Below are 14,286 nucleotides of genomic sequence, written 5' to 3'. Positions count from 1 at the left end.
GTCCTAACTGAGGAAATGTGTAGCATTTGTAAATGGTGTATGGTATTTGTCTGACTGTTACGTCCATTTATTCATATTAAATACTGGTGTGAATTCTTAATGTCCTGTTCTGATTTATATATTTGCCTTTCTAGTAAAATATCAATTTTTGTATTATTTCACGAATGTCAGTTGAATAAAGTTGTGTGACTCCTCATTTCCTTTTTTTTTTGCATGCTTTTCACCCACTCACCTAACATTTCCAAGTCTTTTCCTTCACTAACAACTACACTCTCAAGTTATCATCCATATTGCAATTCTTGCTTTTGACACTTCAAACTGTTACGCCACACACAAGTAATCTGCATGCTGCCGCATCCCTTATTGTTCGGTTTGTGTTGAATCTCTTTGACTAATAGTGTTGAATCATTTTCTCTGTTCTTCTCTTTCCACTCAGAGAGGCCATGAAAGTTAATGGGCAGATGGACTGCCACCCCAGTGCCCAGGGTGCCACCCTCAGCCCCAGTCGCCACAGTAATGTCAAAAAGGTGACAGGTGTAGGAGGCACCACATATGAGATATCCGTGTGAGCCTGGACACGGCATCCACCTCCAACAACGGACACCCAGCTACAAAGAGATTTTCTCCTCTCTGTTATGTTTGTGAAGTCCAGATAACGGCCAATCAGGGGCACATAGCACTCCCTGTTTTGGAGTCATTATCCAATCCCAGGATCTGTCTGCTCTTGTGTGGGTCTGTCAAGCCAAATGTCCGTGTGGGTTTGTACCAGAGGGGTGGTTGTCAGTTGATCCCGCTGCAGGCTTTATGTGTGAGGAGGGTCTTGTGGTTAGCATTTTGTGGCTCATCATCTCGGTCGTAAGAGTGGACCGTCCAACAGATTGTCAGTGTTATTACTGTTGTCTCTCAGCTGTGGTCATGAAGCGTACGTTGTTCCAAATGTCACACACGAACTTTGCTCCAGCACTGCAGGCTGAACAGAAACACGACATCCTCACCACGGACCTCTGCGAGAAGACTAACATCCTTTACGAGTCAATTGACCTCAAGGAGTCAAGGTGCTTCACATTAACTTGTACTGTTCACGTCATCTCTTGCATCTTTGGTGCAGTTGTACAGCTTTGAGAAGTGAGGACAGGTCAGGACAGTTAGAGCAGAATCACCTGTGAGACGATAAGCTGGGAAAAGGGATATCGAGAGGGAAGCGTTGTCCCGTCATGTCTGCTGGTTGCATTCCAAATTCGTGAGAAAGGCTTTCTTTTCATTCAAAGTGAAATTCCTTGTTTGTCAAAAAGGAATTTCTCAGGGATGACTGCAAGCAGCAGAGATGCTAGCTGATGTTAGTTCATACATTCTGAATGTCTCCTGTTGAGTGCAGATTTTCAGGGCTCGAGTATAGCTTAGCCCTCTTCCTGAAGGTGCAGCACATCATAGGTTTCTGTTTGTTTTAGAGAAGTTCAGTTGGGGGATTTCAACATGACCCGTGACGCAAGTGCTGGGCAGATAAATTAGCATTCTGAAAGAGCAGAATACCTCATCCCAACGGTTCCCACGGAGTTCAGAACAAGTCCAGCCGTGCACAACCAAAACAACTTTTCTGTTTGTTTTGTCAAAAAAAAAAAGAAAAAAAGAAAGTTTGTTTAGCATGTATGTTATGTTTGTGCTATAATCATAGGAATGGAAAGGTGCAGTGAAACAAGCCATTGTCCCCTGTAGTGAAATGAAGATTACTGGTCACCCATTCATTATATTGGAGGTTTTTTTTTTAATCAGTTTGTTCCCTTTTTATATACCCAACCTTTCAAAAACTATGTTTGATACATCTTTTTTATACAGATAATGAAGCCTGGAATGGATGCTTTATTTTGAGTGGAGTTTTGTGTTGATAAATTCTAAATTCAGTAAATAAATGAGATGATGATAATGGGCAAAATCCATGAAGTAAATATAGCTTGTTCTACCATGCAGTGTAAAAAAAACAAAACAAAAACAAAGTATGATGAAATGTAATTACAAGATGTGTGATTTTTGAGGAAACATTTAAGTCACAATCTTTGACGGGTGAACAGCCACATGATCCACGCTGAATAGTCAGTGTGTGCTGTGAGTCAAAGATTGGGCTTTTAGTAGAAGCTGCCTTGAGATCTCAGTGCCAAAAAAGGCTACACACCTTAATTTCTCAGACAGAAACCAGGTGACAATGTCACAGTGACATCTTGAAGACTGAAAATGTCAAATCAATCAGTTTGCAGCAGCTGTCTGGCACAGCTCTGGTATTATTCGCCACTCAGTTAATGTGGAACTTTTTTCCCCCCACCAAGTCTCATAACATGTCTTACTTTTGACCATAAAAATGAACTGATGATATCGAAGTTGAGGGTTTTTCTTTCTGTTCAGCACCAACAGAATTTACATGGGTGTAAATTGGTAGATTTGGTTGAGCTACAGTCTCATTAAGAATAAACCATTGTTGCCTTTTGAGAGGAAAAGCTGTTTCATACACGATGAAATGTGGCTGGTTCGAACACTATTGTACACTATGTGACAATGAAATACCATTAGTGTTTTGTATTGAGCAGCAAATGGCATGACGTGAGCGACTTAGACTCAAATTTTAACAGAAGGTTGTGGAAGAAATGCCAGTGTACGAGCTAATACATCATCTTTCTTAATTATGAAATGACATTATTCTTTCCCCACTTCTGATGTATTCATAGGTTCCTGAGTGTAAAGGCTGGTAGCTGTGGTAGAGTCTTGCTTCCTGACAAGGTTGGATGTTATCAAAACTCACTGTAGTGTTACAACCTTCTGGCTAGTGTGGTCTCCCTTTTAAGGTCTCACCCAGCTGCCTTAGCATCATGTGAGGTAACACTGGACACTCTCTTCAAGTCATGTATTTCTGAATTGTTTAAAAATTGTCTGTTTTAAGGCTGTGGTACACAGGGCAAATCTGATGGTTGAGTGTCAGTGGAACAGCTAAATGGAACATTTTGAAATCCTTGAATAGATTGTTAGCTCCTGAGCTGCCTGAAAATACCCGTTTATGATGACTTTCAGACCCTGTTTGACCACATATCAAAACACTATCGATGTCATTCCTCTATAGATGACTGCCATTAGTCCACTGTTCTCTTTAGGGATGGACATCACTGCAGGTCAGGGACCATTCCTGACAGTCAGCAATGAATCTGTTCCATCAGCCACAGGCTGAGTTTGTTTTCAGAAACAGAAATATAAAGTTCAATATGTATTAAAATATAGAATATACTATAAATGTACATGCGTTCCTATTTTTGTGAAGAGGAAATATTTCCCATTGACCTGAGCAGAGTAAATAAAGTTTCCAACTCTTTGAGTGAATGAGATTGATTATTGCAGGAGGGTACAATGTGGGAAACCTGCACAACACTGACATTAACTTCATCCTTTCAGTCAAACTGCAATACAAACCTCTGCAGATCATTTCATATAACCCGTAATCTTGTTTTGGCTCCTACAACTTGTCTTAATATACAGCAGAATTTATTCTAACTGCACATTTTATCATCAGCTATCCCAGGAAACAAGCGGTTTTTATATGAATGCAAACATGTGGTCTTTGACAGCGTTTATTCGAAGGTGGAGGAAACATTTCAAGTCATTTGAGTGCAAATGAAAAGCAACATTTCAACCATATACATGTATTTACAGATGCACTGGCACTTAGATGCGCTTTAGAGGCAAGGTTAAGAACTCAATTAGTGGAAAGAAAAGGAGAGGGTGGTGAGCACACAGATCAGATAGGGCACTCTGTTACATACACTCTACATGCTTAAATTCTGGGAATGTTATGATCTAAAAATACAAACTTGATTTCCTGGTGAGGAACTTAAGTCAGAGCATAGCTGCACCGAACTCGGCTGAACCATTGACTTTGGACTTTGTGGTTGTTTTTTTTTTTTTTTTTAGATATTTAAAACAAAAGGAAAAAAAATTTGAAATGCTTAGGTAAGTGCATCTGATCTCCTATCAGTCAGCGATCTGCAGCATGCATCTGATGCCCCTCAACTGTCTGTGGAGTGGATTCCTCCTCGAGTCAGTTCACGACAGAACTGGTGAAGGAAGGAACCAAGAAAGACCTATTTCTACAAGGCATCCACTGAGGAGTCTTCACCTTGCTGTTTCTAACCGTGGAAGCATGGACAGTGGACAGGGTAAGAAGGCCCACTGAGATGCATCATGGGATTCTACATTTACAATGCACCTCCATAATGCCTGGTCCCTGACCCTGTGCTGCTAACAAGCAGGCTACATTATCCTCTTTCCCTATAAACAAACTCTGCTTCAGAATAACAAAACAAAAAAATACCCCAATGTGGGAATTATCACTATCACAAGCCTCTTTTCACAGTTTGTCAAAAGTAACATTGAACTGTAGATGACAAGGATGTAACGTGTGGCATTCCATGGTGCAGAGGGAAAGGGGAGGGAGGGGGAGGACTTCTTTTTTTTTTTTTTTTTCATTAATCCACTATCCTGTATTTTTTCCCCCCAGTGGCATCAAGGACTTGTGATCTTGAGGCAAAACAGATAATAAAAAAACTAATAATATGCAAGTGTCCAAATTCAGTTCATTGAGTCTATTGTAGAAAAAGAGGAAAAACTGATAAATTGAAGATCAGCAAAGCAAGTTCTTGGTTCTCAATTCTTCTCCTCAGCCTTCACCTTTTCCTCTTCTTTCTTCTCAGTCTCCTTTTTGTCCTCTTCCTTCTTTTCCTCTGACGCCCCGTCTTTTACGGAGAGTTCCTCCAGCTTCTCTGCCACTTTGTTTGCACTATCAGTGTTGCCTGTTGCAAAACAGTGAAACGTGCCATCAACTAAAAAGCAGTGAAAGTTTGCATCTTAACTCATTGTCTTAAGAATACCCCACCTCTTCATACAGTCACTGTAGTTCATTTATGATTTTAGGTGGACCATGTGGCCTTTTGTGGTCATATTAGAAAGCAGAGGTGACCTGTGAAAAATCTCAATTGTAATGTAGCAGAACATAGTGGCACCAGCCTTTTAGAAAGCCAGTCAAGTGTTACATTCTGCATGTTTGTGTAGCAGACAGAAAAAGTTCCAGGCTGGAGTGAGCAGCAAAGAACAGAGTGAGTCTGCATTCTCATTAACCCTGACGTATGACTGCTAATGTTACCATGTAAAAAGGATTACAGACCCAAGTAAACCAATGCACTCTTTGCTTAAGCAGTTCCCATTTTAAATAACTGGTTTGTGAAAACACTATATTTGTAGAGAGACATGTTTTATCTCCCCTGGATCTCATCAAACTTAACATACTGCATTAGGAAAATTTCAAAAGTGTCACGTACTTGTTCCCTCTACATTTTTTCTGACCTCCTCCTTGCACTCATCAAACTTGACCTTGAACTTCTGAGCATCTGTAAACAGAACAGAAAATTAGCATATTGTCACATCACCATGCTGTTGTATGACGGTCAATGAGGCTGCTTAATTATGCTGCACTGACAAATGGCAAATACAGGAAAATAAGGAAGAAAATATAGCAGCTGGGTGTTGTTGCCCAAACTTTAGATGCAGAAAATGGGCCTCTCAAAGCAGAATGTCCCTTCAGTGTGATCACGATAGAACTCAAATTAAACACTGGTTTGAGCACCTTTCAAAAGTTATATTGGATTAGATGTATAAATACTTACTTTCTGCATTTAAAAAGCGGATTGCCAAAAGTTCAGGTTTGGGGCTTTCATCAGCATAATCTGCTAGTGTGTTCCACACCCATGCCCTGTCGCTGCCTGCGTTGGGCTTCAGCTCCATTGTAGGTTTAACTGTAGTTCACAAGAAGGGAGCAAGGTTAATACACAAAGGCAGAGACATAAGCATGTACCGTGCAGGAGGTTATCTTATCTAGTGGTTGCACAACTATTAGCTGGAATGCTATTGCTAATAATTGCTAATTGTATAATCTAAACATTCTTCTTACCAGAACCAGAAGTCCATATTTACAACACTTGGGAAAACCATCATCCCTGTTAAAAGTCCCCTTACATTTTTTTTTTTCCTGTTCTCCACTTAACTGTACTTGGATTTGTTTAGGGGAATACAAATATTCGGTGCAAAGCACTTATCTGAACAAATCTGCTGCTTGTGTAAATGTTGATTCCACCGAGCGTGGCTCTGTGACGTCATGCAATGTGCCCGAGTCACTCAGTGAACATAACAATTATAAGCTTGTGATGTCAAAGACAACTTAATTGGTACACAAAGAAAAAAAGATGGTGAATACCAGTTTGCCATGCTGCACCAAGCCTGCAGTGACATAGCAGGACATCCTTTGTCCTCCCTTTTTTTCCTTAACCCTCTGTTGAGGGACAGAGCACACTGACCCAAGACTTAATGATAAAGCTAGAGACACTGCAGTCTGCTGGTTGTCAACAAGACTGTCTTTTCTTTTGCAACAAAGGGCTCAATGCTCTCCTTGTGTGAGCTCTGAAGTAACATTTCCCAAACTTGCACTTTTCTTTGCTACCTGCAGCCTTTTGTCAAACAAAGTTTGTCTTCTTGTTATAATAAACAGCCACATACTGAGAAGAACAAACAACCTTTCCAACATTTAAGAGTACTGTCTGTGGCGGAAACACAAAACTGAAGGTTTAGGTACATGTAGGTAGAATTCCAAAAGTATTACACAAGAAGTTTGGTGGAAATGTGGCTTATGTGTACTTCAGAAAATATACATTGCTATAAAAATGAGGCAAATGTACATATATGCCCACAAGTCAGCGAGTTCAGCTATGCTTTAGGTACCTTTGTGTATGCTATACCATACATACTGCAGTCTGACAGATTTGATTTTGGAATCAGATATTTTAATTTGTGCTATTATAGTTAGTTTTTTCTTCTTCATTTTGGTATTGTGATATAAAATAGCAATTTAATTCTAATTGTCAACTTGACTCACTGTGATGATTGGCACAAATCTTCAAGGTTCGGTCTCTCCTCATCAGGAGGCGGATTGTGCCCTTGTCTTTGTGTTTCAGCAGCTTGACGTCACCGGTTCCTCTCTCCTTCCACTCTGGTGGGTCGTTCTCAGAGGCAAAACGATATAGTTTAGCCCGCCTGGGAAAAGAGTGGTATACTCCATTAACAGGACGCCACTCTTAGTGACAACACCAGCGTACTGGCCAGCAAAACATATATTAGCTCAACAGACTTGTGAGACAAATAACATGCCAATGAACAAAAGATGACTATTAAAGCAACTTGCATTTTGAAGAGTTCCTCCTCATCCTCCTCTAATGTTTTCACATCTTGCTCAGGAAGGGACACGATGGGCTCAAAGTGGGGATCATGATTAGAGTCCTCTGCAGTAGTTTCGTGCTCTTCTTGTTCCTAAGAGGAAAAGCAGGGGACGAGTTAACCAAAAGCCATAGTATCTTTCAGTGTGATTCTTTGAAACTCACTGGAACAAAGTGACTTCTGACAACTGACCAACAGGCCACGGATGCTTCAATGGAGGGATTTAAAGGCTCATTGGTTAAGTATAGCTTTTGTAGGGGAACTGGCAAAGCCTTTACCAAAGCGTTGTTGCTGAGCCAAGCATCTTTAATTCTATTTGAGGGCACATGTTCTCACATTGATGCTTGTAAAACTAAACGCACATTGCTAACATAGCAAGAGCATACATACTCTTCATACAAAAACGACTGGACAAATATGGCTATCTGCAAAAAAAAAAAAAAAAGTGTGAAAGTGCATGACCTGAGACAAAGTGTGAAAAAGCCCATAGCGACTAACTTGAACGATGAGCAGCATCCCGCAGTAGATAAAAACCTGAGCATACGCGAGACACTTGACTTTCTTCAGGGTGGCAAACCTACTTCGACTTACTGTTCATCTACTAGTTAGCGCCGTTGCAAGTTAGCTGTACTCCAATATAACATAACTAACGTTTAAGTCTTGCGCATTAGCTAAAACAGACAAGCTATATATACGGCTACAGACACTAAGGATGAAATATGAAATAACGGTGTAACTAATGTAATATGATCACTAGCTTGAATGATTAGGCGGATGTATTAATCATATGCGTTTGTCGCAGTTGCATTTTACTTCAATAATGTTAACAAATAGTTGTTCAACTTTGTTTCTCAGAGACAACTCATTGTGAAGTTGCCTGCCAAGGCCTTTCACTAGCGGGCTAGCTGAAAGCTAACTTAAGCGTTTGGCTTTTGACACGATGTGTGCCACTCACTATTTCTACAGTTAATATGGGAGGAACTTAACATTAGGTGACATGATTTTGAGGCTAAATTGTATTCAAATCAATGTAACCATCTTACAGTAAACTGCCGGATAATACGCAGTCACAGGCTGCAGCGCCCTGCTAATGAAGCTAACATTAGCCAACTAATGTTAGCAACTGTTGTACTTCGCAGACAAAGGCAAGGGACCAAGATAACCCATTGTCTTTGGCCAGCTGGTTACATGGAGATTGTAAAACACCCTGCTCAAATAATCGACCACTGCGGCAATTCAGTTAATTCGTCGGGAACGTTGTGGCCATTGCCTCCCTAAGCAGCTATTGATCAGAGTAGAGGGCTAATGTTAACATGCTGACTGGCTGCACACTTCAGAGTACTTCTGAGCTCGTCAACGTTGAATTGCTTAAAGGGTTTATATCTTACACTGACAATTTCGAACGCCAATTGTCCATCAGAAAGTTCTCCAGCCTTCATTACATCCTATAGCCTTGAAAACATACTTATTAGCTTTTCTAGCATCACGAAAGACAACATCATTGTCGGCATTTCTGGCTCCCAGCTTCCTTTACAAAGTTTAAGACATGTAAAATACGATATTTGTCACAAAATTCCGATTTTAAAAAGAAAAGGATGCATTAGATGACCTAAAACGCGTGACCTCACCTTCGGGTCTGCCATATTAATGTAGATGTTTTCAGATTATGGAAGTACTTTGATAGATTCAAATCCTACACTGGCCGCCGTTTCCCTTCAGCTACTCTCACTTCCTGCTACAGCTTTCGCGCGCCGAATTTCCTACGTATGCCCGCGCCCACATTGTGACTGTGCGCGCACCGCCTCTCTCGTGTCTGGGATTACCTGCATCAGCCGCACTTGACAAACATGCTGTTTGTGTCATAGGTTCTCCATCAATTGATTACTTACAGAAACAGACATGGACGACATGTACTGTATCTACTGTAAAAAATATGGGCTCTAATATGTTGAAATGTGAAAGCTAGGCGCGACATTTTATGAAAACTTCTATCCAGAGACAAAACTATTAAGTCAAATGTGTTTGTTGTGATTTTTAACAGGCTATTAAAATGAACTGTCGGCCTCTGTTGACGCCTTATCCCACTGTATGTGCACAGTGAGCACAGTGTAAAGATAAATAATAAAGAGCCTTTACAGATTTTAATTCGGGGCTCCTATAAGGTGGAGTCTCAGTGAGTACAGGTGGTGTGACTTCTGTCACTTTAGTGTGCTGTAGCGGTGCATGAAGTATGAACAATCAGAAATTCAGTTACCAAACAAATCGCCTCACGGTGAACCCGAAGCCTGGGGTTAAAAATGTTGAGAGAACAACTAAACAAACATTAAACAATTAAAATGGAATAGGGAGGAGAAATCATTTCAACGTTTTCCTGTTTATTCACCATTTGTACACAAAGTGGCAAGAGGGCCTTTTAAGAACATCAACAATGAGACAATATGGAGGTGACGCTCGAGCCCCGAAATGAGGACTACCACTTTAACAACGTTCAGAGTTCACCGCCGCACGTGGTCAAATCAACATGGCAGCCCCCTGGACGCTGTAGTGAGAATTGGAATTGAAAGTAAGTGTACGCCGGTAAGGCACACGAAACACATTATCTGGACATTATCTGGACTTTTACTGAATGTGTCCATGGCCGACACTTAATACGATAGGGATACTGACCAACTGTTTTTTGTTTTTTTTTCTAAACAGGAAAGAACGTGGCTTCGGCGAGTTAAGGTAACATGATAGCACTGTATGCTAAACAAGTGCTGAAAAAGTCTTTTAGCTTTTGACATACTGCTAAAACTCAAGTCTCTGGAAGCAATTCATGCTTTTGTGTGCAGCTGTTTTTAAATGCAAACGTTCCTCTTCTGCACTTTTGAAGTTAATTATAACGAGTTTTTATAAACTATAGTGTCTCTGAAACGCACACTGTCCAGCAAAAAACACAAATAAACAAAACTTTATTTGTTTTGTAACGTTGACAAGACTCAGAACTCTTTGTCATGCATGTTTTTTCTTTTTAAATGTGAAATCCTTGTCAGTTTGTAATGGGATTGTTCATTGTGTCATCCAGCAGAGTGATGGCAGATGTTAGTGACAGCCCGGTAGCAAATCCTCCACCCTCAGAGGAGGACAAGCCTGATGACCTCCCCCAGGATGCCAGCAACGATGACGTGAAGTCTGATATGAAAGCGGAGGGAAACGAGGCGGCCTCTGACCCCAGCATGTACCGCTACATCAAAGAGGACCTCTTCACGTCTGAGATCTACAAAGTGGAGATCCGGAATCTACCAAAGTTCACCGGCTTTAACGACCTGAAGAAGTTCCTGGCCAAGCACAGCCTCAACCCGCACAAAATCAAGTTGTTTGGCAAGCAGACGTTCGCCTTTGTCACCTTCAAGAACGAGGAAGAGCGCGACAAAGCCATGAAAATGGTTCATGGCATGCAGTGGAAGGGCCAGGTGCTGAGCGTCAGGCTGGCCAAACCCAAAGCAGACCCCATCCTGAGGAAGAGGAGGCAGGAGGAGGGAGAGGGCGCGGGAGGGCAGCCCCCATCTAAACGAACAGAGGGGGACGAGGAAGAGGAGCCGCTCAGTGTTCAGATAGCCAACGTGGTGACTCCCCTGTGGAACGTGCCTTATGAGGAGCAGCTGAGGAGGAAGGAGCAGGAGGTGGTGGGGGTTCTGCAGAGGCTGGCCAAGTGAGTGGTGTCATGCATGTGGAGTCTGATACATACAAGTGGTGCCATATGTATGACCGACCCAGTGTTCTGTGTCCACACTGGAAATAGTATTAAAATATCAGATTAAAACCCTCCACACAAAAGCTTATTTTGATGTTTCACTGTGTTCTACTGACAGTCTGCAAAACCTGCACAATTTCTTTTTCAGAGAGATTGGCAGCACCAACAAAGCCATGTTACCATGGCTGTTTGCACAGAAAGGGAAGTACAACAAAATGTGTTGTCCTCTGGAAGCTATCCGGCCATCTCCCACACAGGTATATTAACATGTTGGATCCAAGCAAACAGTGCACATTTTACTGAGACACACATTTGTCATGCTTGCACAAATACAAACACGCTATGTTAGAGATCTGAGTTACAAAGGTACGTCATGTTGTTTCACACCTTGTAATGCAGTAATATCTAATATAACCCTAACCCTGTTCATATTTCTCTTCCTGTATCATGGCAGACGGAGTACAGAAACAAGTGCGAGTTCCTGATTTCAGTGGGTGCAGACGGTGAGGATAAGACCATCGGCTTCCGTCTGGGGAAGTATAAAGGGGGCTCCTGCGCCGTGGTTGGGCCAGCTGACACGTGCCACGTCTCAGCCGAGGCCAAGAGAGTGGTCAGCGAGTTTCAGAAGTACATCAGGTATTTTGACATGACAGTCCACAGCAGGGTAGGGCCATGGAAAACACAACTACCAGCATTTTTTAGACTGAGGCTTCAAAAATGAAAATGGGCAACCTCAGCATAGGTTTCCACTGGCTGCTGTATTGTGTTACTTAGTGTTGGAGTGTCAGTGGTTTTGTCTGAATCAAGAAAACTAAAATAGTCTTCACACACACATTTCCAGTATTGCATTTAATCTGGTTGTTTTGCACACAGGACGACAGCATACTCCGTGTACAGTCCTGAAACATATGAAGGGCACTGGAAGCAGCTGACTGTACGGACGACGAGGACCAAACAAGCCATGGCCGTCGTGTTCTTCAACCCGCAGGTGAGGAAATGTTCTGTTTGCAAACTGTGTGTCGGCCCGTTTCATCGCTCCATTCTTATCTGTTTTACTTGTTGAACGACTCCCTAGAAACTTGAGGAAGAAGAAGTCGATGCATTAAAGAGCTCCATGAGGAAGCATTTTACAGAGGGAGAGGGGAAAGACAGCGGAGTGACCTCTCTTTACTTTGTTAGAGAGGGTCAGAGGTAAGAAAAAACACAATGCTCCACAAGTCATCAAGTTGACTGACAGTATCAGAAGAAAATGAAGGAAAACTTGCAGAGGGCACAGTAAAAAAATCTCTGAATGCTGCTCTAAATGTGTGTTTTTCTGCTTCCAAGGACTTCTCCCAACCTGGAGGACTTACCCTGTGAGCTGGTGGCTGGAGAGGGCTGCATTCATGAGGAACTCCTGGGTCTGAAGTTCAGAATATCTCCTCATTCCTTCTTCCAGGTAAGAAAGATTCACCTCATGGACTTTCAGATCGCTGTGCTACTTTTCCAGGTGTTCACACAACGTGTCTGTGATGCTTGGCAGGTGAATACAGGAGCTGCAGAGGTGCTGTACTCTGCTGTGGGGGAGTGGGCCCAGCTGGATCAGGACAGCACGGTGCTGGACGTGTGCTGTGGGACAGGGACCATCGGCATCTCTCTGGCTAAGGTGAGAATAGCTGCCGTTTCACCTGTGACTGTGTTTTGATTACAAATGTCTTCCGTGGCTCATGTTTTCCATCCATGTCATACACTGTACATGTGTTATTTAAGATTTCTGGAAGCTTATATTTGAAATGCCGCCAAGAATAATACCACACTGCACCATTTTGGCAAAAGGTTGCAAACTAAACACCTTTTGAAATGTTTTTCCTGGGATGAAAATGGAGCATCTGGCAGTCTTTGCATATTTGTTGACTTTTGTCTGTAGAGGGTAAAGAAGGTGATTGGGATCGAGCTGTGCCAGGAGGCAGTGGAGGACGCCAAAGTGAACGCAAAGCTCAATGGTAAGAGACCGGGTGACATTTGCCTGTGATGTGAAAATTCATGAAGTAGGACAGTCAGTTATGATGGGTACTGTGCAGTCTGGTTTAGTTCATGACTGGCTGAGTGCGATCAGCATAAAGCGTGACCAGTTCTTTGTTTGTATGTGAAGGTCTCAGCAATGTGGAGTTTCACTGCGGAAAAGCTGAGGATGTGTTCCCCAACATCCTCAATGCTCTGATGTCGCCCAACATCACAGCCATCGTGGATCCACCGAGGGCAGGCCTACGTGAGTGAACAGCAGCTGAAAGGTGGAAACGAATTTCACTCACTTCAGGGTGTTACACATTAAGAGTTCTTGTCTCAATTAAACGCAGATTCCAAGGTGATACTGGCCATCAGGAGGGCAGAGCATCTGAAGAGGCTGGTTTATGTGGCATGCAACGCAAAGGCAGCCATGAACAACTTCATCGAGTGAGTCATGATGATTAAATTTCGCTCTTTTAAAGCAACAGTAATATTTCTACCGTCATACCAGGTATCATTTTGAAAGGTGGCCAGTTCTCTAAAATAGTAAATCTCATGGTGGAATTTGTCATTTAGTCTGTGCAGAGCACCATCCAACAGAGTTCACGGCGCCCCGTTCCGTCCAGTGCGAGCCATGGCCGTGGATCTGTTCCCTCAGACCATGCACGTGGAGATGCTTCTGCTGCTGGAGAGAGTGGACTACAATACCCAGCAGCAGAGCAGCAGCACTCAGGAAGAGCCGCAGTCTTAGCCCCTGTGCAGTCTGACAGGCAGCATGGGCTCACACCCTCACCCTCAAAGTGATTGATTACAGCAGCAACCTTTCCTCTGTCATACAGCCTCGTAATCTAACTTTAAAGGGTCAGTTCATTCAAATAGTTTTCCACTCATCAGTGTCTCATCCAGGTTGGTGCTCATTTCATAATGCAACTAATTTGTATGTCAAACAAAACTGGTAGTGTTGATAGTGTGCTTTGCATTTTATCTGTTAAACTGAGCTTTATGGACTGTGTCCTTCTGCCTGTTCTGCCTTTTTAGTTTGAGAACCTTTGTCAGCTGTGTTCACTCAAAAGTAGGTTATTTTATGAACTATATCATAAGAACACAAACACAAAGATTAAAAAAAATTTTTTGAACTTCCTGAAATACATTAACTGTTAAGGACAATGCAATACAAGGAGGACACTAGAATGAATACTTCTACTTATTAAAGCACCACCTCAGTTTGTAATGTCTTTCATGAGTCTGCGGCTGAATAAAGTAAATGCCTTCTA

The 14,286-nt window shown here is 42.2% G+C and overlaps 3 protein-coding genes and 1 non-coding gene across 6 annotated transcripts in view; 2 read left to right on the top strand and 2 right to left on the bottom strand.

Moving 5' to 3' along the window:
- zdhhc8b (zDHHC palmitoyltransferase 8b) overlaps positions 1–1,632 on the top strand; it is a 60,884-nt gene extending 59,252 nt beyond the window's left edge. The window contains exon 11 of the mRNA XM_076730519.1: positions 437–1,632. Within this exon, the coding sequence (XP_076586634.1) occupies positions 437–569 (133 nt within the window). The 3' untranslated portion in view covers positions 570–1,632. The remainder of the gene's footprint in view (positions 1–436) is intronic.
- A 1,957-nt stretch (positions 1,633–3,589) lies between these two features.
- On the bottom strand, positions 3,590–9,047 carry ranbp1 (RAN binding protein 1). Its single transcript, XM_076730520.1, has 6 exons — positions 8,922–9,047; positions 7,262–7,386; positions 6,956–7,113; positions 5,694–5,822; positions 5,349–5,417; positions 3,590–4,823 (listed from the first exon to the last, which is right to left on the bottom strand). Exons 1-6 carry the CDS (start codon positions 8,934–8,936, stop codon positions 4,678–4,680), a joined length of 642 nt encoding a protein of 213 aa, XP_076586635.1. The 5' UTR covers positions 8,937–9,047; the 3' UTR covers positions 3,590–4,677.
- Positions 5,008–5,136, bottom strand: LOC143321544 (small nucleolar RNA SNORA77). Its single transcript, XR_013077225.1, has one exon. It is a non-coding gene; the product is annotated as a small nucleolar RNA SNORA77 (small nucleolar RNA).
- Positions 9,048–9,783: 736 nt separating the features above from the next.
- On the top strand, positions 9,784–14,285 carry trmt2a (tRNA methyltransferase 2A). Of its 3 annotated transcripts, XM_076730149.1 has the most exons (13): positions 9,784–9,856; positions 9,991–10,017; positions 10,358–10,984; positions 11,175–11,283; positions 11,481–11,662; positions 11,900–12,014; positions 12,102–12,217; positions 12,353–12,464; positions 12,549–12,671; positions 12,933–13,008; positions 13,158–13,274; positions 13,363–13,459; positions 13,589–14,285. In XM_076730149.1, the coding sequence occupies exons 3-13, from the start codon at positions 10,365–10,367 to the stop codon at positions 13,761–13,763; spliced, it is 1,842 nt and encodes a 613-aa protein (XP_076586264.1). In that variant the 5' UTR covers positions 9,784–9,856; positions 9,991–10,017; positions 10,358–10,364; the 3' UTR covers positions 13,764–14,285. The 3 variants fall into 3 exon arrangements, with proteins under 3 accessions (XP_076586264.1, XP_076586265.1, XP_076586266.1); XM_076730150.1 differs by lacking the exon at positions 9,991–10,017 and having other exon boundaries at positions 9,819–9,870; XM_076730151.1 differs by lacking the exon at positions 9,784–9,856 and having other exon boundaries at positions 10,361–10,984.
- Position 14,286: the final 1 nt, after the last annotated feature.

The sequence above is a fragment of the Chaetodon auriga genome, chromosome 5, assembly GCF_051107435.1.
Source record: "Chaetodon auriga isolate fChaAug3 chromosome 5, fChaAug3.hap1, whole genome shotgun sequence".
Classification (NCBI taxonomy): domain Eukaryota; kingdom Metazoa; phylum Chordata; class Actinopteri; order Chaetodontiformes; family Chaetodontidae; genus Chaetodon; species Chaetodon auriga.
This window is presented reverse-complemented; position numbering and strand designations above follow the sequence as displayed.